At 35.8% G+C, this 27,610-nt stretch overlaps 1 protein-coding gene across 1 annotated transcript in view; it reads right to left on the bottom strand.

Moving 5' to 3' along the window:
• The window catches only part of LRPPRC (leucine rich pentatricopeptide repeat containing), a 107,910-nt gene that overhangs the window by 19,008 nt on the left and 61,292 nt on the right, over positions 1 to 27,610 (bottom strand). The window contains exons 25-30 of the mRNA XM_005600023.4: positions 27,382 to 27,488; positions 16,702 to 16,770; positions 15,792 to 15,882; positions 6,659 to 6,801; positions 6,416 to 6,521; positions 3,092 to 3,218 (exon numbers count right to left, since the gene is read on the bottom strand). Coding sequence (XP_005600080.1) covers positions 3,092 to 3,218; positions 6,416 to 6,521; positions 6,659 to 6,801; positions 15,792 to 15,882; positions 16,702 to 16,770; positions 27,382 to 27,488 — 643 coding nt within the window. The remainder of the gene's footprint in view (positions 1 to 3,091; positions 3,219 to 6,415; positions 6,522 to 6,658; positions 6,802 to 15,791; positions 15,883 to 16,701; positions 16,771 to 27,381; positions 27,489 to 27,610) is intronic.

Below are 27,610 nucleotides of genomic sequence, written 5' to 3'. Positions count from 1 at the left end.
GTTTAAAGGCAGCTGTTAGTGTTACTTCTGATGTTATATTTCTTGTTGGGAAGGTTAAATGACTTTGTTAATAAAACTGAAGAAATCTCAGTAGAGGTCAAGTGAATCTACAACACATTAGAGACAGCACAGGTACAGCAAAAACAAAGACTGCATTTTTTAGTTCATCGGGAAACCTACTGCTCTTAAGATTGGACTAGTGACATCATGTAGGTAATTATAACAAGAGACTGCTATTTATGGACTAGAGTAACAGTGCTAGAATAATACTAGGGGGTACTGTCACTTGCTACAGTGGTTCATTTGGTCACACCATATTACAATAAAGATGCCTATAAAAAAAAGGAACAATTCTTTTTATACTCTGATCATTCATAGAGAGCTGGAAGAGGAAGAGATCACCTAGTCTAACGTTGGCAATGAACTAGGAAATGAATCCAGAGTCGTTACGTGACATTCCTCCAGTAACATAATTAGTTGGAAAACTGAACTCCAACTTTCACCTCTGAATTCCCCATCCAGAGTTATTTTCGAAAGTACTCACCATAGATCTAACCCAAGATACAATTCTTCATAGTTAGATATAACATTTTTTTGGTTCAAGGGAAAGGATGCACATCCAATCCCAGGTCAGCTGCCTCTGGCATTCTAAGGCTTTGCATCTAGGATTCTCTTGGGCCCAAGAGCTACACGGGGAGGGCAGCTACAAAATACTCCTGGAAGGATAACACAGCTAAGATGAAAGTGCCCTCAAGAGTACAGAAAGGCTTCATGAAGATCTTGACAGGGTGGGAAGGCAAGAAGATAAACCTACATTTTACAAGTTGTAGACGTACGGGGAAACAGAAGGGCTGTGCCTATAACCAACTTATAAGTCAGCAGCTTTCACACAGTCAGACATAGTAAGAAATGATGTTTTACACTACATACCAGTGCACAGATATACACATGCACGTACAACTGAAATAAAACTTTCACAAAACAGTATCTTTACTACATGAAGTGCTTTGATATTTTCTATTCTATTTCATTAAGAACAAAAATATTGGTTCCAGTCCACTGAAGAGATTCCATGACCCACTAACTGATTACAAACTGTAGTTTGAAAAACTACTCCAGATCAGTGTTCTTCAACGAAAGGTATGCATGAAGGCTCCAGAGCGAGACAAGAAAACATTTAAACCTCTTTTTAAATCTTATCCTCTGAAGAATTTCTATGTTTTACAATATATTTACATGTGACACATTAGGACAATTCACTATTAATGGTTTATGTTCAAAATGTTTAAGATACGTGATTCTTCGATCACCTGGGGTGTTTAGTGAAATGCAGATTCTTGGGCCTCGCACCAAATCAACCGAAACCAGAAGCTTGGGAGTGGGCTGTGGGGACTCTTTTTAGGCTACCAGAATGTAAGGCTCACCATTCCAGAACAAGCCCAATTAAAACGAAAAAATTACAATGTGTACCCTTGGGAAATATTTCAGAGGCCTTTGTCACCAACCTCAGGATTAAAAGTTTTTTAAAAAGTTTTCCTTCTTTGCTTCTATCCTCTTACTTAATTATACCCAATTCTCAACACAAAACGCTCCCCTCTTTTTTATGCCTCTTTCCTCCAAAACTCACCAGTGCTTCAGAACTTCTTTGCTTATTATGGATAGTGTTGGGATGGAGAGTTTAGATGATAATTTTTTGAGAGAAGTAATTTTAGGAAAAAACCCACACCCCCTTGACGACTTCACTGGTTACAGATGACAGGATACTGTTCAATGTCAAACGTTCCAAGTCACTAATTGAGGGTGTATTGAGTAATCTAGGGGTAGGTAAATTTAATTAGCAACTGAATAAACGTACGAATGAGACACAGAACACATTAAAAATCTGAACTTGAAAGTGTTAGTGTGACTGTCCTTTATCAAGACATACAAATGATGAATCAAGACCATAGAGAGAGATATATATACAAAAATCTCCACATACATGCTGTATGTGTATGTGTATGGATATTTCCACAGATAAGTACACATTTTTCAAAATGCACTGAAACACAAACAGTAAATATGGCCCTACAGTGCATAACTGTAACCTAACACTAGTATTAACACCAGATTTTCCAGCGAACTGCAAGAACGGTAAGCATCCATTTTGTATTCAGGATTCTAATATTCCAAAAGTGCTGTGACTAAAAAATTCTCAAGACCAAAAATTAGCCAAGAGAGATTATTTCAGAACTCACAATATATTAGAAAAAGGATGACCTCTGCCATTGAAAATAAACCCACTGACTCATCAACAGGGTAGGTCTACATTCCATTGCAGGTGACCTTGATCTACGCCTTTCTGGGATCTTCCTTATTAATAACTCAACTTTTCAACATACCTCCTTGGGCATAAGACAACAGAGTCAGTTAACTAACACACCAGGTAAGAAAACTTTATTCTTGTTCTGATTAACAAAGTATTTTACTCTAGGGAACTAGCCAGAGAGACAAAACCACTACCATCACCACCAAACAGATTGAAAAAAAAACAAAATCAAACAAAAAACACAACAGAAGGGGAAAGAGAAAAGGTATTAAAATGTGTGGAGTGTCTACATTTTCTCCACTTCATCTTATCTACTTCAACACCCAGAAGCAATCTGTAACCTAAGTTTTATTATCCCCTCATCATATAGAAGAAACACTAAGGCTCAGAGATGGGACATAATTTTCCCAAAGTCACAGAGCTTTCAAGTAAAATTCAAACGCTTGTCTAAGTTCAACGCTGCTCTCACCACAAAAGGTACATGGATCTAGCTGCTGAACAAGAAACAGGATATAATAAAAAAATTACTTTTCTGTATATGGACATCATAAATAAGCTGTGAGGTTATAAAAGGTAAATAAAATGTACTGTACTGTGCAGGGCCAGTAAAAGTTGTATTTTTTATAGTTTAAAAAATCCCATAAAATTAGAAAACCATTTCCTACGAGTGTTGTGGGTAGTTGAGGATAATTAAGCAACTGCTATACAACATATCATTAGAAAAATCCTAATGATACCCAATTTTTTTTAAGTGATAGGTTTAATAAAAGGACTACTACTTACAAATCTTTCACTTGCATTGCTTGTGTAAAATTATCCTTCGTCAATAGTAATTTTATAAGACTGTTGTAAGTTTCACCGTTAAACACAACATTTCGATTTTGTGCTTTCAGGAAAATATTATACGCATCTATGAAAAAGAGAAAACAACAAAAAATGAGATGACATTATTCTGAAATGGCAAAAAGGAGGGAAAAAACCCTAAAACAAAGCCCCACACCTACATATTTCTGTTTCTTTTAACATACACCCACTATACCACTCTACAGAGACATCCAAACTGGCATAGCAAGCAGATGCTGTCACTCTTCTAGTCTCTAAAAAACAAAGTGTCAATTTTGGAAACTATTACTTAATCCAAATGGACAGTCCCTGAAAGAGCTTCCTTTTAAAACTATTGTCAATAAATTATTTTCATGCCAATAAAAACGAGAATTTGTTCATTACAAGATAATATCAGTTTCAAAATAAATTGCAAAATGTGTGTTAAAGTCCAAATAAACCAGAGGTATAATTTAGATTGAGGGGAGCAAAAGATTCATTTTCAAGCAATCTTTAATCTATAAGTGGGTGGTTACAATGGTTAACATTTCAACACAATAGCATTAAAGTAAATATAGCCTATAATTCTAAAATTAGGAGATCAAATTATTTGGCTTCGACAGGACTTATACAAAAACATACAATTTTCAAATATACAGATATCTAACAAGTAAACTAGGCAACATTTGTTTGACTGATTAACAGTTTTATTTCACTTGTTCACAATAACTGTCAGTGAATGAAAAGATGTTACCAAAAGAGAAGTAAGTGCACTTTTCAGTCACTTACTTTTCTGAAATAAAATTGCCTGGCTATAAACATCCAACTCAAACTATGATCCACTCTCTGGTGTGTGTAAACAAATCACAATGAAGATGGGGCATAAGTGAACTTTCATGGATGACCTTCTATGGATATAAAGCTCAACGTAAGGAAATACAGAACTGCCACTAGGAATGAACATGACATTAATGCTCAGAAGAACATTCTGAGCTACATTAGAGGTTTCTAAACAGGCAGAAATTACGCTTGTATTTAAAAGCTGGGGGAGTTTGCATTAGCCTTCCAATTAAACTGCAATAACAACATCAGAAACTTAAGTTATCCTTTTAAGCTAAATTCAGAGAAAACAAGAGAAAAAGTATGACATTAATATCTGCATCTTAACTAAGGAGAACAGATAGAATCTAGCATTCAATACAAGTGCAATATATTTTCCCTTTTTTTTGGGTGAGAAAGATTAGCCCTGAGCTAACATCTGTGCCAATCTTCCTCTATTGTGTATGTGAGATGCCTCCACAGCATGGCTGATGCGCAGAGTAGGTCCACACCCAGGATCTGAACCAGCAAACCCCAGCTGCCAAAGCACAGCATGTGGAACTTTAACCACTCAGCCGCTGGGCCAATACATTTTCCTTTTAAGTGAGCTAAGAAGTAATGTAATTATTGTCTATTTCCCAACAAGCACATATGATAGTTCACTAATTTGCTGAATGAAAATATATAGGAAGCACAATTTGAATATTTATGGTCAACAAATAATCTAGAAAAATCTTACTAGCTGTTTTCTAAAATTGCAGTCTTCACATGAAATTGGTATGGCTGTGTTTATTATTCTCCATTAGTGGGGAAAAAAAAACACGCTAACATTGTAATGTACCATAATCATTCACCACAGGTTTGTTTCTGGTATGAAAGCTACAATATCCTTTTGAGTATACTGAACTATCAGAAATTTGAAAAAGTGCTAATGCAACCCATTCAATTTTCAAAGTATTCATATTTTACTAAGCATTCAAATCCTGAGATATACATAAAAGTAACCAACAACTCTGAAGAATTAACAGGATGAAACTAATTAGATAAATGTAAATTATATATAAAAACTAGAATCTCTACATTTATAATTAACATTGCATTATATTTAGTTAACTGGTTAAATGTTTTTTACTTAAATAAAAAAAACTAAAACAAAAAGCAATACATAGGCCAGCCCCAGTGCCCTCATGGTTAAGTTTAGCACACTCTGCTTTAGCAGCCTAGATTCAGTTCCTGGGTGTGGACCTACACCGCTCCGCTGGCAGCCATGCTGTGCTGGCAGCCCACATACCAAAAACGAGAGGACGATTGGCACAGAGGTTAGCTCAAGGTGAATCTTCCTCAGCAAAAACAAAAATGAACCAAAAAAAGGCAATATATGGAGGAGTTCCAGAATCTTTAAATACAAACTATACACTACCCTTATATTCACTTCAGTCAAATCAAATTCCACTAGAATATTTAAGCAGTATTGATAATAATAATTAACTTTATATTTAGATTTAACAGATACATGGTGAAAGACAAGAATATATACTGAATATGCAGCAAAGGGAAATGACTCAAAAATAATAAAAAGTTACTCTGCATGATTGAGAAAGTCTATGAGCTTACCTTATCCTTACTTCACACACTTTGTCAGTGTCAGAAAATTTCTAGTTAAGTCAAGAAATTAAGAGGTTCTATAAATTTCTAAATTGATTCCTTTCTACTAAACAGAACACAAAATTGTCAATACTAAAATGAAAAAAAAACCCTGCTGCATAATGTTTAAATTATCGTAAAGCACACTTGAAAATCCACAGAAAAACGATGGAGGAAAATTAACAAACATAAGGGAAACAATGGTAATATATGATTTGGGGAGAGAACAATGAAGTCTAAATGAAAATAACTAGAGTGCAATAGGCAAAACTCATATCAGAGGGTTCAAGGTAGTGATAAAAATTTTCAAGTAGTCGTAAGAGAGGTAGGTGATCATGCTATTTTCAAAGCATAACTTTTGAGAAAAAGCATACCTTTTCAATTTTATTACGAAAAATTTCAAACATACAGAAAAATATAAAGAATAGTATAATGAACCCCTTCTAATAATTAATATTAACATTTTGCCAGATTTATCTTTGCTCTTTATGGCTTAGGTATTTTAAAATAAATTACAAAAATCTTGATTTATTTTTCATCTCTCAATACTTCATTATACATCTCAAAATTTAAGGGTATTTTCCTATAACTCATAATACTATTACATATCTAATAAAAGTGAGAGTAATTTCTTAATTTTACCTACTACTAAGTTAATACTTAAACTTTTCCAATTGCCCCAAAATGTCTTTGTTAATGTAAAGAATGAAAGTAAGTAATTAACATATACAATTTAAGTTCCATCTCTAGCCTAGAACACTTAATCATTGGGCTTGGATCCCAGGTTGCTATAAGAAAGAAGACCCCAATGTACATATTTACCTTTGTTTTTCTTCCATTGGCAGGCATTCAGAAGATCTTTCTGGAGATTACTCTCCTCAGGTAAGGGTGAAGAATCCAGAGAATGTTTTTCATCCTCATCCCACAACTTAAAAACAAAATTAACTCAGTTAAACAAAAACTGTTAAATACAGTGATCTTTTCAGTATAAAACTGGGCTAATCCATGACCTGAAGTTAACACCGACAACAAGATCTTTTATCCATACACTTAAAAACAAATTACCTCAGGTACATCAAACGGAACCTCCTGATTACTGTTTCTAAGGATTTCTGCTAATAATCTTAATGTCTTCCCACGAGGAATAATATTTTCTTCTTGCATTTTATTCCAAACGGCATCAGCTCTTTGCCAGTCACCATTTATTTCTGTAAAATGTGGTTAATCAGAAATTAATGAACATCCTAAGCAGAATTCATTAAACTATTTAGAACATTTTCTTATTTGATATTGACGGAAGCACTACTCCAAATCCTGCCTGCAGGGAAAAGAACACGGTGACTGCGAACCAAAGGGGAGAAGACTTCTCTCTGTGTATCTTTTTGTACCTTTTTAATTTTAAACTATAGAAATTCCTTAATTATTAAAAAACAAAACACCCCACACTTTATTAAACACTTTGAAAATCATGTTGACAAAAAGTTCACCTTTTTGGAAAGACGATGGATATATGCAAATGGTATAATACAGGGTGGAAGATCTACAATGACTCAAAGTGTGCAAATGTATGCTTTTCTTCAACAGTGACAAATCAACAAACCTTTCTCACTTAGTTGAATAGGGAAAATTCTGTCTCTTCTGTTGACTTGAAGAATTTCTATGACGGTGTGTGAGAGACTTACCTCAACAGGATAACGCCATAAGACTACGTAAGCATTACAGAGCAACAGCAGGTTTAGTGGAAGGAAATAGGCAGATTCCTTCATATTGAAAAATCTAGTTCCTTCCATGTGGTAACCTAGTCTTCACAAACAGCAAAAACTTAAGAATTAAGATTTTATTTTTAAACATTCTAATGGGTTTTGAAAAGAGAAAAGTTAAGTCACTTAATTTAATAAACTTCTGCTTGTGAAAAAACAGAGTAAAATATGAAAAATGTCATGATACTAATTAAGTTTAATACAGCTATTAAGCACAAAGACACATGGCTTTAAATGTGTTCTTTTTTAAACTTTGCAAATATGAATAAGGAATATCTTGATTGTGTATGGTCAGTTCTAAGAAGGGGGTTTGTTTCAGAGCAAAAATGTTCCAGAAAACAAGAGTACACCTATTTCTCAAAAATACCAAAATACTAAAACAAATGGGATTTTCCTAGATTTCTCCACCTTAAAATTGAAAAGCTAAGTTTTTTGCTAACTAATGACTCCTGGAAGTAAAAAACTCAAAGAACAAAACCAAAACACATTCACACTCCATCGGAAAGCTGCAATAAAGAAAAGGTCATTAAGTAGGAAAATTTCCTAGGTCATACATAGATGGTAGCCTAAACTCTAACACAGAATATACCAAAAGGTGGCCCAAACAGTAGAAATTAACCTAAAGTTCAGAGTGATTTTATAAATACTTTGATAATAAAATCAGCCTAACCCTTACATTTACAATCAAATTTCAAAACAAGAGTTTCATGAGCTAATTATGCTTTTCATTAAAATGTTCTCATGTAATGTAAAACTCAAGAATAATTTTTCAAGCATGTGAATGGATAAAATTAATTTGATTAAACAAATCAGAAACAAAAACCAAGCCCCGGAATCTTTAATTCTATAGAAGGGGAAAGGTGGGACACTTCTGTTTCCTGCCAAAGGGTACCGCACACTGTGGAAGACACAGCTGGGCAAAGTTCTCAGCGCCGGGAACAGCACTGGTAAGGTGCTCTTTCCAGAGATTAACTTTAAAGCTCGCACAACCATTCTAAGCACTGAGGAGAAGGTGGGTGATGAACAACTCCGTGCCTTCAGAGTGAAAAAACTCTGGAAAAACAATTTTCTTCTTCTAAAAAAGGCACAAAGTATATGAAAAGCTACTTTGGGTGGGGGACAGGATATTACAAAGATTCAAATGGACTAGCAACTTATAACAAGAAACTGTTTCAAAATACAGGTGAGAATTAGTGTATACAGCATGAAACAACTCAGTGATTTATATGTATTTGTGTATGTGTGTATATTTTTTTTTAAGGGAAAAAATTTCTTGGAAATGTACCTGGAGCACAAAATACATAACAAAAATTTGAGGCAATCAAACTAGTCAGTGTGCCAAAATCTGCAGCTGTGTGTAAAATCTCAGAGAGGCACAGAAAGGCCATGGCTTTCTTTCATAATATCCCTCTGGGACTTAACATTCCTTCTACCAACATAACAACAATCATATTATTATTTGAAGAATCAAATAGCCACAAACCTGGGCTGTGCCCAGAGAATGGACACGCTGCCTCAATAATCCCATCCCTTTCCTGGGACACTTTTTTTTTTCCCCTTCTTCTTCTCCCCAAAGTCCCCTAGTACATAGCTGTATCTTCTAGTTGTAGGTCCTTCTAGTTCTGCTGTGTGGGATGCCTCCTCAGCATGGCCTGATGAGCGGTGCTAGGTCCACACCCAGGATCCGAACTGGTGAAACCCTGGGCCTCCAAAGCAGAGAGCACAAACTTAACCACTTGGCCACGGGGCAGGCCCCTCCTGAGACTCTTTAAAGAACAAGACTGACTACTAAATGACCTCTGAGAACTCTTAACCTTAACCTATAAAGCCAAAAAACTTTGACACTATTAGTGAATTTTACAAGAACAGACACAGATGTGGGGCTACATTTTATGGCTATGTGACCAATATGGACCAACAGTTGGCACTTCACACACAGTCTCTATGGTATTAAACTAAGATGAACTAGTTCAGGGTTTTAATTACAGAGCTGATAAGTTTTTACCTATTACTGATAAGATGGGGCAATTTCCAAATTCCCCATTTGTCAATCACCTGACTATGGTCTCTAACGCACTCTAGGTCTGGGACAGGAATTCTGCCACATAAGCCTGGATTGTCCTGTTTTGCCTGGAAACAGGAACTATCAAAGACCAACAGGTGTGTCAAATGATACAGGAGCCAATGTGAAGGAGTTCTCATTGCCAAAGATGGGACAATCTGAGCAACAAAGAGAATAATGATTGCAACAAATTAAAAGACAAATATAAAGTTTAAAAACAAAAAAATCAATCATCAGCTTTGGAGGCTCCAAGGACACCAGCACTTTAAAACACGTAATTAAAAGGAGAAAAAGCAAGCACTTATCTTTTCCTGTGAAGTTATTTCATATTAACTAAAACAGAAAGCCAGAGAATACAATGTAGGGTATGAAACACAGAGAATACAAAATAATCAAAATAACAGGTGTCTATGTAAAAAAACACATGGATACAAATGGAGAGAGAGAGAACTAGAAGCATGGCCAAGTGACAAGTCACCTCTGAGGGGTGGACAAAATGACAATTTCATATTTTGCTCTGTACACTATTGTATTCCTTGAATCTTTAGTAATTTAGAATATATTCATGTTTTATTTGTGTAATAATGGAGGGGGAAAAAGACCACCCTGTGAAAAGAAATGGCAACTGCCATAAGCACTTGAAAAAAACAGCACATACATAACTTCTGAGGTAGAATAAACAGTAAAGTTGTAAATGTTGAGTTTTTAAAAATAGATTTGAAGAATTTTTATTGCAAAATTATGAATGTGAGGCAGCTTTACTTTTGGATGGAGTACTTTATATATACCAAGAATAAACTGTCTTCACTTTGTATATATAAAGAAGAAACTGAAGTGTTTACAATATAAAAAAATGTTTGGCAAGAAGGTAAAAATATCATCATTTAGAAAGAATAGAACATTCCTTTTGCAGGCAAGGGAGCTGTTTCCTTCACATGTTTGTTGTAGGTCTCAGGAGCTAATATTTGCAGACTATCACCATGGAAGGTCAAAACGTATTAGAAAGGATAGAAGTGAAGTTTGAATTACACCAGATTCTTCTAACAGATTACCTATGAATATCATACTATAGAGAATAAGTAGAAAACGAAAGCAGTTTTAATACAGCTAGTATTTAAACGATGAAAAGAGTTACACTTTCTATTTCTTAATCTAGATTATAGTTACATGAATGCTGGCGGTCACAAACCGTTGAGCAATCTATCTTTGTTTTGTGCATGTTTCTGTAGTACATTGTAATCCGCAACAAATTAAGTGTGTGTCTCAGAGGTACTGTTTTAAAATAAACAAAGTAAAACTGCTCTTCAACAAATACCCCCAAATAATTAAGTCAACCCATTTCAAGGGCTAAAATTACATCATGAAAAAGAACGAGCACATTAAAAATTCCAGTAGGGAAACAAATTATCTTCTCAGAAATCCACAATCCAAAATAGGGGTTTTTCATATATAATAGGACCAAATTTGATATATCATTCCGTTCCATGTGTTCATGGGTTTTTCATATATCATAGGACCAAATTTGATATATCATTCCATTCCATGTGTTCCTTTTTCAAATAAACTGAGTCCATACTGTTACAAATTATTTAACACATTTAAGTAGTGGTCCAAGTCAGAGGGCAAAATGAAGAGGGGGGGGGCCACAGAAAATGATAGCTTGCCTTTTCTTTTGAAAAAGAAGGATTAGGGTTATCACAACCACACTATTTTTAGCACTACAGAAGGTAGGAAGTATACAAACTGGGTTAAAAAGTATCCTTTCCTCCAATGATTCCTCTGGATTCCAGCCTCACAAGAGGCCACCCTCCCGCTACAGAGCTCCTCACTCTACTGGGCTCAAACACAGAGCAAGAAATTGGAGAGAGGCGCCCAACAAAACAGATAGAGGGGATTAAGAAGAAAATGGTAATAAACCTGAGACTGCTTATCCCTAAAGCAAATTTTAAGATAAAATTAAAACTTTTTTTCCCTTTTAAAAAAACAATAGCAAAAGGGTATTTGCATAGGAAAAAAGTTTGTGAGGCTGCCACCCACCTCTCTCCCCTGGACTGCCCCGTACCTCGTGCCTTCTTCCAGCTGTTCTCTCCCCTGTATCCTCAGTCCGGGTTAGGGGTCTAACTCCATCCGCAGAGCACTCCTCTACACTGCCATGCCCACCTCAGTGGCTAGCACAGTAAGGGCTTCAGAGATATTTTTTTCTGAATGAAAGTTTATATAGTCTTCTATGGGAATATTTAAATGCTGAGACTCACGTGAAAACAAAAATTCAGTGTTTTTCTTGAAGTTTGCATAAAATTAGAATTTAAGCATGAAATAGTTTTTCAAAAGGAAGAAAAAGTGAGGGAAGGGGGAGAATTAGCACTCGAATACAGGCTATAATCCACAAATTAAGGACTAAATGCCTAAAACGTAAGTTTTTAAATTTCAAACATTTAATAACAACTTCAGTATCACGTGCCAGAATTTGATCATTTAAGCCAGTTTTAAGAATTACATTGAAAAGTGTGTAGTTCAATGCAACCAACAATTGAAATGTAAATTTTATACCGTCTTTTTTTAAATTCTTTTTTATTGCAGTAACGTTGGATTATAACATTATATAACTTTCAGGTGTGCATTGTAATATACTTTGAATTCTGTGTAGATTACATCATGTTCACCACCCAAAGACTAATTATAATCCATCACCACACATGTGGGCCTAATCACCTTTCGTCCTCCTCCCTCTCCCCTTCCCCTCTGGTAACCACCAATCTAATCTCTGTTGCTATGAGTTTATTTGTTGTTGTTTTTGTTTGGTTTTGTTTTTTATTCTTTTTTTGAGGAAGATTAGCCCTGAGCTAACTGCTACCAATCCTCTTCTTTTTGCTGAGGAAGGCTGGCCCTGAGCTAACATCCGTGCCCATTTTCCTCTACTTTTTATATGTGGGATGCCTACCACAGCATGGCGTGCCAAGTGGTGCCATGTCCACACACGGGATCCGAACCGGTGAACCCTGGGCCGCCAAAGCAGAACGTGCACACTTAACCGCTGCCAAGCCGGCCGCTATTTGTTGTTGCTTTGATTTTCCACTTATGAGTGAGATCATATGGTGTTTGACTTTCTCCCTCTGACTTATTTCACTTAGCATAATACCCTCAAGGTCCATCCAGGTTAAAAATGGCCAGATTTCATCACTTCTTACGGCTGAGTAGTACTACATTGTGTATACATATCACATCTTCTTTATCCATTCGTCCTTTGATGAGCACCTAGGTTGCTTCCAAGTCTCGGCTATTGTGTATAAAGCTGCAATGAACATAGGGGTGCCTATGCCTTTGTGTTTTCAAGTTCTTTGGATAAATACCCAGCAGTGGAATAGCTGGATCATATGGTAGATCTATCCTTAATTTTCTGAGGATACTCCAAACTGCTTTCCATAGTGGCTGCGTCAGTTTGCACTCCCACCAGCGGCGCACAAGGGTTCCCTTCTCTCCACACCCTCTCCCACATTTGTTGTCTCCTGTCTTGTTAATTACAGCCATTCTGACCTGAGTGAGGTGATACCTCATTGTAGTTTTGATTTGCATTTCCCTCACAGCTAATAATGCTGAACATCTTTTCATGTGCCTGTTGGCCATCTGTATATCTTCTCTGGAGAAATCTCTGTTCAGATCTTTTGCTTACTTTTTAATTGGGTTGTTGGTTTTTCTGCTATTGAGACATATGAGTTCTTTGTATGTTTTGGATATTAACCCCTTATCTGATACATGGTTTGCAAATATCTTCTCCTAATTGTTAGGTTGCCTTTTCGTTTTGTTGATGGTTTCCTTTGCTGTGCAGCTTTTCAGTTTGATGTAGTCCCGTTTATTTTTTCTTTTGTTTTCCTCGCCCGGTCAGACATGGTACTTGAAAATATGCTGCTAAGACCAATGTCAAAGAGCATACTGCCTATGTTTTCTTCTAGAAGTTTCATGGTTTCAGGTCTTACATTCAAGTCTTTAATCCATTTTGAGTTGATTTTTGTGCATGGTGTAAGGAAATGGTCTACTTTCATTCTTTTGCATGTGGCTGTCCAGTTTTCCCAACAACATTTATCAAAGTAATTCTCCTTTCTCCACTTTGTGCTCTTGACTCGCTTGTCAAAAATCAAGCTGTCCATAAATACGTGGGTTTATTTCTGGGCTCTCGATTCTGTTCCAATGATCTGTGTGTCTGTTTTTGTGCCAGTACCAGGCTGTTTTGGTTACCATAGCTTTGTAGTATATTTTGAAATCAGGGAGTATGATACTTCCAGTTTTGTTCTTTTTCCTCAGGATTCCTTTGGCTATTTGGAGTCTTTTGTTGTTTCATATAAATTTTGGGATTCTTTGTTCTATTTCTGTGAAAAATGCTGTTGGAGCTTTGATAGGGATTGCATTGAATCTACAGATTGCTTTAGGAAGTATGGACATTTTAACTACGTTAATTCTTTCAATCCAAGAGCACGCAATATCTTTCCATTTCTTTGTGTCTTCTTCAACTTCTTTCAACAATGTTTTATAGTTTTCAGTGTACAGATCTTTCAGCTCTTTGGTTAAGTTTATTCCTAGGTATTTCATTCTTTTTGTTGCAACTGTAAATGGGATTGTATTCTTAATTTCTCTTTTTGCTACTTCATTGTTAGTGTAGAGAAACAACTGATTTTTGTATGTTGATTTTGTATCCTGTGACTTGAGTGTGTTCATTTATTATTTCTAAAAGTTTTTTAGTGGATTCTTTAGGGTTTTCTATATATAAAATCATGTCGTCTGCAAATAGTGATAGTTTCACTTCTTCTTTTCCTATTTGGATCTCTTTTATTTCTTTTGCTTGCCTGATTGCTCTGCCTAGGACTTCCAACACTACGTTAAATAAGAGTGGTGACAGTGGGCATCCTTGTCTGGTTCCTGTCCAAGTCTTATCTTACTTATTCCATCAAGATGTAAGAAAAAGCAACCAATGATAATAAATAAACACAAATTCAAAAAGACAAATGAGAGCCAGCCCTGGTGGCCTAATGGTTAAGTTCAGTGTACTCCACTTCGGAGGCCCAGGTTCAGTTCCTGGGCGCAGACCTACACCACTCGTCTGTTAGTGGCCGCTGTTGCAGCAGCTCACATACAAAAACAGGAAGACAGGCAGCAGACGTTAGCTCAGGGCGAATCTTCCTCAGCAGGTGTGGGGAAAAAAGACAAATGAATTAACTTATTCATTGCTGCCTATGTTAGGTGAAGAAAAAATTCCCATGAGAAAAAGAGAACAATAAATCTAGATCAAATATCTATGAAGTAAAAAAAAAAAAAAAAAAAAGAAAGCACTGTTCCTCTCTACCCAAATACCCTAAAAGAGACCGCAAAGTTCCCAGATGTACAAATTGGGATAAACATACTAGAGCATTGTTTGATAATACAGATCAAAAATTTCAGAAATGTCAATCACTTTTAACCCCGAATACAAATTCAGCCTAAGGAAACAATTAAGAACATGAACAAAGATTAACGTACAGAGATGACCAACGAGGTATTATTTTATAACATGGAAAACTGAAGTCTATTCACATGTCTAGCAATAGATTGGTTGAGTAAATTCTAGTATATGCATTCAATGTCGTCATCTGTAGGTGATAAAATGTAGAAAAATGTATGTCATATAGAACTGAGTCAAAACTATATTATAGGGGCCGGCCCTGTGGCGGAGTGGTTAAGTTCATGCACTCTGCTTCAGCGGGCCAGGGTTTCGCCGGTTTGGATCCTGGGCATGGGCATGGCACTGCTCCTCAGGCCATGGTGAGGAGGCATCCCACAAAGCACAACCGGAGGCACTCACAACTAGAATATACAACTAGGTACTGGGGGGCTTTGGGGAGAAGAAGAAGGAAAAAATAAAAATATATAAAAAAAAGAAGATTGGCAACAGTTGTTAGCTCAGGTGCCAATCTTTAAAAAAAAAACAACTATATTATAATATGATCATATTTTAAACAGAAATTGTTCAGCAATGAATTTGTCTATCAATAACCATTTTTCTGGAAAAAGATTTATACACATGAACATGTCAATGGTTACCTATTTAAGAGAAGTGTGATAAAAAAAATCTACCAGAGGATTTAAAAAGAAAAGAATAGCTTCTCCTCAAAAAATCCTATTAAATTCTGTGGCTCTGATGAAGATTCTCACCTTCTCACTATTGCAGTAAGAATGTCAGAAATTATGAAGATTGTACGTATCTAGTGATACGGTATAATAATCCTGTGATAAAGTTCATCTGACAATCCCTGGAGCTTCCTCAAAGCCTGATCCTCCTCTCCTGCCACCACCTTCAACAGAATAAACGTCTCAAAATGAAAAGAGAAGGAACAGTCAGCTCACTTACTATATATTTTCAGCAGATTGTAGTATAGCTGGTCTCTATCACATTCAAATAGCTTCTGCGTCAGCTCCACTAATTTTTCTAGAGTTTCAACCTTAAAAATAAGATTAACAGATGGATCTAGATATACATTTTATAGCCGACAAATCTTAGTTGATAACCCTTCAAATTAGGTTTACTTTCAAAGGGCAAATTAATTTCACTTCAAAAGTTAAAGGGCTGAGCATAACAATGTGAATGTACTTAATGCCACTGAACTATACACTTAAAAATAGTTAAAATGATAAACTTTATATGTGTTTTACCACAATTAAAAAAAATTTTATTTTAAGCTAAAGGGCTAAAGGACTCTTTGGAGGCAAGAACCCAACATAAACAATTATCTAATTGAGGGAACCTCAACGAAGGTATATTTTGGAGAACTGAAAGATATTTGGGGTGGAAGACTGGGTGAATATATCCTATGCTTATTAATAAGAATACCACTCCACCAAAACCTTATACTTCCATTCCCCTGTGGCTTTTACTTGGCAGGATGTGAAAAGATATCTGCACACGGGGGTGGGGGTGGTGGTAAAGTAGAAAGTCCACTGGGCTCCCACCAAGCAACTCCTCGGGTCGATAAGGACTGAAGCAGATTTAAACTGCCAAGGACACAAGGTTAGCCTGCTTAAACCAACAATGAGGAAAGAGCAAGCTGAAATTCTTCAGGGCTCAAGTTAAAATTTTTATAGATTCTACTGCACCTCAGGAACAAAAATTAAGCTATTGCTTATATTTGGAAAACAAACGAGATAACACTGCTTAATAATGCTGTCTATCTCCTGAAATCCCCAAATGCTCACGTGACATGTAGGACATTAGCTTTCTACTCACAGTTTGAGATGCTTGAGACCAGAAATTAAACACAAACCTGATTACTTGAAATACACCTATCACAAAACCACTGAAGTCTTGTAGGCCGAGCTCTAATGCCTGGAGTCTGTAAAACAAAATAACCACACAGCACACAGGTTAGGGCTTTAGCTAAGTGCTGACTTTCCCTCCAAGACAGTTTTCTTCTGATGAATTTGCTGCCTCCTTCCCAAACATATACACTAAAAGAAACCTATAACTTAATCCCACAGTTATCAAAGCCCTATGGGATAGATCAGAGCGTGAAACGTGACCTACACTTAACCTATGTCTAGAAGACTTGGGTTATTTCAAAATGCTCTCTTGAAGGTCAATTTTCATTCCATAAATTTTTATTATTAAAATAGCTAAGATTTCTTTAGTTCAAAAAGAAACCTTGAAATGATGAAATAAACCCCAAAATTTGTCAAATTAAATGCACACACCCACTTCAGAGATCCTAACAGATTCAGTGAACAAAAATTATTTATATGTTACATAGACTTATTAACAACTGTCACAACAATAAACCTATGGCTTTTATTTTTTAAAAGAAACATGCTTTGTAAAATTTAGTGATGAAAGTATTCTAACTACCACAAATGCTTGCCTAATATCTAAAACCAAATGTTTAAAGAGCTAAGTACTTAAAACAAGCTGAGTATGCAAAATTAGTTCATAGTCTTAGTTTATTTCAATAATTGAGACGGATGTTATATGCTTAATTAAAAATTACTAAGGTTTAGGGGCTGGCCCTGTGGCCGAGTGGTTAAGTTCGCGCGCTCTGCTGCAGGCAGCCCAGTGTTTCGTTGGTTCGAATCCTGGGCGCGGATATGGCACCGCTCATCAGGCCACGCTGGGGCAGCGTCCCACATGCCACAACTAGAAGGACCCACAATGAATAATGTACAACTGTGTACCGGGGGGCTTTGGGGAGAAAAAGGAGAAAAAAAAAATCTTAAAAGAAAAAAAGAAATTACTAAGGTTTAGTCAAGAACTCTGGCTTCAAAGTAATTATTTTACCATTTTGGGTACTGGAATAAAAGACAAACCATTTTCCACATAATTCCAAGGATTTGTCATTCTAACTACAGTATTTTCATCATCTGTAAGAGGGCTTCACCATTAAATACTACATTTCAATCACAGCATTATGATGAGAAAACTACATACTCATTAGCCCTGGCTGCTCCAGTCTAGAGGAGGTATCTTTACTCCTTTCTCCACTCAGTTTTGTTGACTAAACCAGGTACCCCTTGAATCTGATCTCTTATTTATAAACCCTCATTATTTTTTATTTCCTAAAATAATATTGCACAATGTTAAATTAAGAACTGAAGCAGAACCTAATATCTCAGAGCTTTGGTAGAATGACAGGAAAATCAGTACAGTAGAAGTTAAGTATTCTCATTCTAACTGCAAGTATCCACATTTTGTGATACAAGAAATAAATGTCAAATAAATTAATTGTTGGAATATATTCTCAAATATCATTAATATTTACATTTGCACACAACTTCTACTCAAGGATTTTCTCACATTATCTATTTTGTTTCACATGCATTACATTGAAAATGAAACCAACATCAAATGTATACAAAAATCCCTTGAAAAAATACTAGCTAATCCTCTTTAGAACACAGCAAAATGTAAGGGCTACAATTCACTTACAACTTTCCATATTATTGCTGATCCAAATGCCAACGATCTAAATAGCACAACTTTTATGACAAACTCTTCTTTTTTGTGGCTGCTTAATCTGCCTGTCACTGACAGGACAGCTGACTATATTATATGGCAGATATTCCTATGTTTCATTTTGAAATTGAGAACTGTTTTCACATATAAACCTCAATCATCAAAAGAACATCTAGGTCAGATTAACTAAATCTCCTGGGCTTCTGTAATAGTCTACATTTCTGGCTTATCTCTTAACATCTTATTGAATTTTAAACACTGCAAGTTGAAAGCAAAAATAGAAAATGTAATAAAAACATGGAGAAGAATAGAATTCTAATTGGGATGTTGAATACAACTATCAAAAACCAGTTAATGATTAATTAAAACAATGAACTCGACTCTAGTTTTTTTCTGTTTTTGCTACATACAATCTATTTAATGGACAGTTGAGGATAAAATAATTATTTTAATAAAAATCCTGGTATGTTTGTTTCCACTTGGGTTACTGTGCAGTTCCAATTTAGTATTAGGTTCACTTGTATAAGAAAAAAAAGTAATCCAAAATCAAAAACAATTTCCATAACTTTAATTTCATTATATTACTCTGATGTAAATTTGCTATTATCATGTTTCTATGTATACTAGTAAAAATAGATATCAAGTAATTATTACCTTTAAAGTGAAAATAAATGAAGATTCTTCTACTTCAAACTATTTCAAGAAAAACCATCTTACATTTAACTCAAATAGAAACGTTTACCTGTTTTTATTTTTCTTTCCATTACTGCAGGAAATGGGAAACGGACAAGAAACACACAAACCACCAGCGTAGCTTCATGTCCTCTAGTCAGTGTGCAGGGAGGACAATCAGGTACACGATGGGACGGAACTAACAAAAACAAGAACCCAACTATTTATCCCATAGCTAGGAGAGCAAGGGAGGGAAAAGGGCCTCATGGAACTTATTAAACCTTCAATATCTATCCTCGTCTCTAAAATCTTCAGAGAGAGACTTAAAGACCATGTCAAGGAGGAAAACATGACTGAGCAAGCCAACCTAACAGTCAATCATAAACTAAACACGATCCACTTAACCAGGAGTTACAGGAGATACTAAGTATATTAACTCACAGGAGAGGGGATGTGAACCGGCATGAGAACTGCTATCGCGTGAAACCAAGGAGGTCAGGGGAAAAAAAAAAAACTAGCTCTAAAATCCCTTTTGTATATATAAGATCCACTCTGGCTTATTAAGGAAGGCAAATTAGGATAAAACCCTGAATTTGATCTAGTGAGGAAGAAAGGGAAGAGTAACAAATATTGGCAGATTGCTGTAATCTAAACTTTCAGTCCTAAACACAAAGCCATAAAAAGAAGGGTTTCGCCCCCCGAGAAGACAGCAAATTTATTCTGGCTGCAGTGCCACTGAAGGATAACAGTAGATAAGAAGAGAGGGGAAAAAGTCAAGAAAGCAATTTTGGAGAAAGGGTAAGTTGTTTCAGTGATTCAGATATTGAGGAGTCAAGAGATCACGGAGGTCATACTGCAATATAAAAATGTATCGAATCAACACATTGTACACCTTAAACTTATGCAATATGTCAATCTTATCTAAATTTTTTAAAAAAGAGAGAGAGAGAGATCATGGAGGTAGGAATGGTGTAGAGGAACCAACAGAAAATGTGAAATCAGGCCCAATTTCAAATTCCATGACCACTACACTAAGGAAACAAGCTCCACACACTTGACCCAAGTATCTCTGCCCTGGTGACTTCTCCACCTTGCTCTGTGAGGCTCCTATGAAGACGTCCATGAAAATCACAGGAGGGTATAAGGGTACCAGTATCAGTTATACTGTTTAGCTTGTAATCTGGGCCTGAACCTCAAGGGAAGAGGTTAGAATAAGAAATGCTGACTAAGTTCAAATTAGACTCTTACTCATCTTTGTTTTAGCACCCTGAGGACTTACCAGTCCCTGGCACACGGCAGGCACTCGGGAAGTGATTACTGAACTGCTCAAAGTGCTATGAATAAAATTAAATAATATATTTCTTTATGGAAACCTTTAATATGGTTAACATTTCAGATCATTATTTAACTCTTCATACTTCTATGTATCATCTCTCCCCAGACTTAATGTCCAGTCTTAAAACACAAAATAAATTATCCAAACAGCATTAATTTAAATGACCTGCAACACTTCCTTCCTGGGAGGTGACTGAAGTAGCTTAAGAGATAATTAACTCAAACAATGAAGCCATTTTTTTGTTTACAAAGAAATGCCATCTTATTTTATTATAATTTCTAGCAAAAGGAGTGTGGGACTAGAAGTCATGAGGCCTGCGTTTTAGTCCAAATCTCTGCTACTGTGAACCATAAAAGAGGTGGTACCTGTAAAGACATAACAAAATTTCTGTCTTTACATATTAGGGGACTTAAAAAACAGTAATGACACTTGACTCACTTCTAAGACATGATTTTAAGTAAATAATCTGAAAACCAAATACGACTACAGGTAAAGAATTACGATGACTACTTATAACAGTGAAAATTTTTCTCAAAGCAGAAATGGGCAAATAAACTTTAGCTCTATTATACAACGGAATGATGTGGCCATTAAAAATAATGCTTAGAAGAGTTCTTAATTGCACGCAGGGAAATGCAGAGACAGTGATGTAAGAAGGTATTAAATAAGCTATATGATTCACTTCAATTATATATAAAAGAAATATGCTTTGAATAAAAGGACAGAAAAACCACAAAGATGACTAGATAAGTAATGGGATTAATAGTGAGTCTTTCTACTTGGCATATTTTAAACAATAACCTGTGTAAGTTTCACGTAAGTCTATTCACAGGGGAAAAAAAATCAGACTGATCCTTATCACTGGTAAGATACAAAACACACTTCACAAAACATATTTACCTGATATTACTACATAAGTTTGTAAAAATAATTTGTGACCATTTCCCCAGTGGCATATTTCATTTCAGGTTGTGCCAGAGGAATGCTGGAAGGAACTAAGGATAGTTAGCCTGTAGAGGATGAGACTGCAGAAGAGACAAAGAGCTGACTTCAACACAGGAAAGAATGTCACACAGAAGGAAGAGAATAAAACTAACATTTATTACGTGTTTAATAATGTACCAGACACTCTAGATGAGGTCTTATTAGGGTTATCTGATAGAGTCCTAAGAGACAGAACAAGCATAAACGACGGTAGCACTTTCCTGCCTCAGGACCTTTGCACAGGCAATTCCCTCTACCTGAAATGCTTTTGCCTCCATCTGTATATGGCTGACTTCCACTTCATCCTTTACTTCTCATCCCAACCATCACTTCCTCACAAAGATCTAGTCTAAAATAGGTCCTTTTTACAGCACTTCTCTCTTACAGCAATTACTGCATTTTATAGATTCATCTTTTTAAGGTCTAGCTCTATGACTAGACTGTAAGATGTGATGAATAATTATTTGTTGAAGGAAGGGAGGGAGAGAAAATTGGTCACACTGGGAAGCCACTCAACTGTGATCAACTATCTTAGTTAAAAGGCTTCATTGAGGAAGTTTCAGGTGAAGAAATCTGCCAATGCCAACTCTAAAGGTTCATGATGGGAGATGCTGTATCAAATCTAAGCCAGAGCTTAGTTTAGCTCGAATTAGAGCTCAGATGATCTCACGCCTCTGTTAATTCACCCTACCTTCTGCTAACTAAGGTTATTATCCTTCAGTTATTAGATATTTAAAACGACTGAGTAAAGTATCTTAAAAATCCCACAACCACTATCCTAATTCAGATCCTATTAGTCTCACTGGCCCAAACCCCTTGTAATCTATCGTAACACTTCTACTAGCATAAGTTATTGTTTCAGCACTGCTCAGAGTCGATCGTCTTCTGAACGAACTCCAACTTGCTTATTCTGATACTGAAGGGTCTCTGGGAACAATCTACCCTCACAAAGTATTTCTCACAAATCCTATATCCTAGGATAAAAGAACTATTTAGAAAGTCGGAAAGGAAATAAAACTGTCTTTGTTTGTAGATGACACAATTTTACATACAGAAAATCCTAAAGACTCCACCAAAAAACCATTAGAACTCATCGACAGATTCAGTAAAGTTGCAGGATACAAAATCAACATACGGAAATCAGGTTCATTTCTATACAACAACAACAAAATATCTGAAAAAGAAATAAAGAAAACAGTCCCATTCACAATAGTATCCAAAACAATAAAACACTTAAGAATAAACTTAACCAAGGATGTGAAAGATCTGTACACAGAAACAGAAAGGGAAGATATACATGGAAAACTATTTCATGTTCATAGACGGAAAGAATTAATATTGTTAAAATGTCCACACTACCCAAAACCACCTATAGATTCAGTGCAATCCCTATCAAAATTCCAAATGGCATCCTAAAATTTGTATGGAACCAGAAAAGATCCCCAACAGCCAAAGCAATCCTGAGAAAGAAGAACAAAGCTGGAGGTATCATAGTTCCTGATTTTAAATTATACTACAAAGCTATAGTAACCAAAACAGTATGGTACTGGCATAAAAAAAGACACACAGACCAGTGGAACAAAACTGACAGGCCAGAAATAAACCCACACATATATCGTCAACTACTATTTGACAAGGGAGCCAAGAATACTCAAAGGGGAAGGGACAGTGTCTTTAATAAATGGTGGTGGGAAAACTGGATAATCACACACAGAAGAATGAAACTGGGCCCCTATCTTACATCACTCACAAAAATTAACTTGCAATAGATTAAACACTTTAACATAAGACCTGAAATCATAAAACTCCTAGAAGAAAACGTAAGGAAAAAGCTCCTTGATATTGGTCTTGGCAATGATCTTTTGGGTAAGACACCAAAAGCATAAGCAACAAAAGCAAAAGTAAACAAGGAGGACTACATCAAACTAAAAAGCTTCTGCACAGCAAAAGAAATAACCGACAAAATGAAAAGGCAAGCAACAGAAGAAAATATTTGCAAGTCATATAGCTGATAAGTGGTAAATATCCAAAATATATGAGCAATTCATACAACTCAATAGCAAAAAAGCCAATCTGATTAAAAAAATGGGCAGAGAAACTGAGCAGACATTTTTCCAAAGATGATACACAAATGACCAACCCTGGGAAATGCAAATCAAAACCAAGAGTTATCACCTTGTACCTGTCAGAATGGCTATCATCAAAAAGAAAAGAGACAGGGGCCGGCCCAGTGGCACAGGGGTTAAGTGCGCACGTTCTGCTTCGGCAGCCTGGCGTTCACCGGTTTGGATCCTGGGTGCAGACATGGCATCGCTTCGCAAGCCATGCTGTGGTAGGCGTCCGACATATAAAGTAGAGGAAGACGGGCACAGATGTTAGCTCAGGGCTAGTATTCCTCAGCAAAAAGAGGAGGATTGGCAGCGGATGTTAGCTCAGGGCTAACCTTCCTCAAAAAAAAAAAAGGAAGAAACAAAGAAAAAAAGGTAAGAGGTAAATGTTGGCAAGGATGTGCAGAAAAGAAAACTCTGTATACTGTTGGTGGGAACATAAATTGGTTCAGTCACTATAAAAAACAGTATGGAGGTTCCTCAGAAGACTAAAACTAAAACTACCATATGATCCAGGAATCCCACTTCTGGATATATATACAAAGGAAATGAAATCAGGATCTCAAAGAGATATATGTACTCCCATATTCATTGCAGCATTATTCATAATAGCCAAGACATGGAAACAATCCAAGTGGCTGCCTATGGATGAATGAATAGAGAAGGTGTGGTATAAATATATACAATGAAATACTATTCAACTATGAGAAAGAAAGAAATCCTGCCATGTACAGCAACATGGATGGACCTTGAGGATATCATGCTAAGTGAAATAAGTCAGACAGGGAAAGACATATACCATATGAGGTCACTTATATGTGGAACCTAAAAAAGCCAAACTCCTAGGAACAGAGCATTGAATGGTAGTTGCCAGGGCCTGGGGGAAATGGGGAGATGTTGCTCAAAGGGTACAAACTCAATTATAAGATGAACAGGTTCTGGAGATCTAACGTACAGCTTGATTATTATGTATTTACATACTTGAAAATTGCTAAGAGAGAAGATCTTAAATGTTCTCGTGACAAAAAAAGAAATGGTAATTATGTGAGGTGACGGAGGTGTTAACTGATGCTACTGTGGTAATCATTTTGCACTATCTAAGTATACCAAATCAACACAGTTTGCACACCTTAAACTTACATAGTGTTATATGTCAATTATATCTTAATAAAGTTGGGGCGGGGAGAAGAACTACTTAGAGACTTCCCTTTTCTCTTTCTTTGCTCTGCCTCTAACACCCTTCCCAACCCCATCAAATTCCCGAATGTTAAAGGACTGCCACGTCTATCAAGCCCCACTTTCCTCCAGAAAGTCTTGCCTAATTTTCCTACACTGGGAGTAAGTTCCATTCTTGAACTCTCAGAACTCTTTACACTTTTCTTACAGCAGTTAACAGTTCTCAGTCTTATACAGCAGTTATCTTCACATTTTAATCTCAAGTTCAAGGAGATGCACAGTAGCTCCTTGAAGGTTGATCTTACTCTGATTCACTTTTCTCTCTTATTCTCTTTCTTTTGAAAGAAAATAACACTTTTTCTGAATATAAGCATATATATGCTTATTATAGAAAACTCAGAAAAATATAAAGCAAAACAGAGCTATAATTGCACCTTCTTGCAATAATCCGTATGTAGAAATAAAACATAATACTACGTTAAAACGTGTTATACATATGTATACCAACTCATTTTAAAAACAACACAGGCCATATTATACACTGAATCTTGCCTCTTTCCTCATTTAATGCGAGCATTTTTATGACTGGTTTATCATATTTCCCACAGTGCTTCAAATACAAAGAAGCTTCATTGTATATCTTGCTTTGGAAATTCAACCCTAGTGAATCTCCCCTTTGATAAGACACTATCGTATTTTTAGGAATGATAAAAATGTTGCACAGTATTTCTAATATTCTTTCATATGCTGATACAGTCCTAGCTTATTAACCTTAATTACTTTTTATATTTTTAATAATTCTTAGAAAACTCTAAGAGAAAACTCCAAGGTCTTGAATTTTAATACTGAAAAAAGCAAATTCCCACTTTAACTCCAATTAATCATAAAAAAAAACGCAACTGAAAAATGTGCCTCAGAATATTCTCATATATTACATACTTTGCTGTCCTACCCTAGGGTACTGCAGAGGTTCTGTAAAGCTATTCTTTCTCTTTTAAGCAATTTTTACACATCTAGTATGAAAATTCTGTCACCAGGATACAGTCATTCCTAAATGATCACAGTCATTGTAAACTAGCCAAGCTTTAAAATAATTAAGACGCAGTCTTCTCTTGCCTATTCATGTGACAAGCATGTACCTTAAGCTCAGCATCATATTGTGAATTATGTGAGGTAAAGAAGACAACACCATCCCTACCTTTAAGGGGCAAAGAATTAATATTATTGATTACTACCATAATCCAGAAAACATGCAAGCTGCTTTACATACATTATGTGATTGAATCTTAAAGAAAGATATTATATTTCCTTTTATAGATGAGGAAGCTTAAAAAGGTTTAGTAACTTGTCCATTATCACACTAGCAAATAGACGGCAAAAGGAGAACTCACTCTTGGCTATTATGTCTTGCTTATTACATAAAGAGAGGCACATGATTTCCTACTTAGAACCTCTCGTCGCTATTATCTGAAAATCTGAGCTTCCTTTCCACTCTGATCAGTGCCTGCTAACACTGATACCATACACAAAGAACCGGAGAGCTCAACAGGCAGACAGCTCCCCTCAATATCAAATACACCATGCATTTTCGATCAAAGAATTTATACCATTTTCTAGAAAACACAAATGAACTGCTTGAGCTACAGAAGCACCTGTCCAAGATCTCCTGGCCCACTGCCCTCTAGACTAGAGGACAGACTGAGTTATACGACAAAAGAGACCAAAGTTCTGAATTAATTTCACGGTCCTCGCTTTTCAGACTAGACTTTTCTCTTCTCTGAAAAACATCAAGAGAAACTAATCACTTTCTGGGTTCTGTGCCTACATTTTCAATTTCATGATAAGCAGTCATCAATACACAAACAAGGAGGCCAAACACCACTTCTGTGTCGTGTCCACCATGGGCACTTGTGGAAAAAGACATGGAGTGATGGCAAAGTATGATCTGAGAGAATGTGATCACTGATGTATTTACAAATGTATTTTAATCACATTAAATATTTTTTCTTAAAGCAATGAGTCCATCTTCTGTGGAATGGTTTTTGTTGTTTTTTTTTTTAGTGGACACAGAATTATTTAACAGTAAAATTAATCACAATTTGGACAGACTTTATAGATGCCCTTTGACTTATCAATTTCAGTAAGCAAAATTTCAATCAAGCCTAGATAAAATATACTAATCCTAAATAGGCCAGGTTTGTCACCTGGCCATTTTCCATAAGCTGCTTACCATAGCAAAAAAAAAAAAAAGAAGAAGAAATTTTAAATTAAATGCCAAACAGTTGCAGACAGCACTTGTTTGGCTGATTAACTTGTAGACAAGCATTACAAATAAATCTGAGCATGGTCTGCTGCAAATTAAATTCCACTGCTTTTAAGAACAAAGAATTCCTTGGCAAAGAGGATTAGCAACTTTACACCCAGGAATGCCAGTTTAATTTAATTGTTCCACAATCCAAGATTTAATATGCAAATATCATTTTGATATATAACAGTGAATTTAACAAAGTGAGGAAACAAATTCAATATACAACCAGGCTGCCTTTTCTGAACTGTAATTATATACAATAAAGAAATTGGCTGAGTTCCCCCCCCCCCCATTATTGGGACTGAATTATATTAACATGAATCAGAACAAGCATAATTAAAGGTTAAAAATTTTACACGTATTCTAATTAAGAGTCTAAATAGCTGTACAATTAGAATACTGTAGTTAAAATCACACCTCAATGATCTTCTTGGCCTCTTTGTAATTTCCTGTTTGTAGAAAGGCAAAGAAGAGATCATAGAGCATCGTCATTTCACCTTGTTCTTGGCTCACAAAGTCCATTGCTAGAGAAAAAAGAAGAAAAAACATAAACACATTATCACTTGAAGTTCTGGACAAATACAAGAAAACTCAAATATTTAGAATAACTTAAAGATTATAGCTATATCAACCAATTTTCTGTCAT

This window comes from Equus caballus, chromosome 15 (genome assembly GCF_041296265.1).
Source record: "Equus caballus isolate H_3958 breed thoroughbred chromosome 15, TB-T2T, whole genome shotgun sequence".
NCBI lineage: Eukaryota > Metazoa > Chordata > Mammalia > Perissodactyla > Equidae > Equus > Equus caballus.
This window is presented reverse-complemented; position numbering and strand designations above follow the sequence as displayed.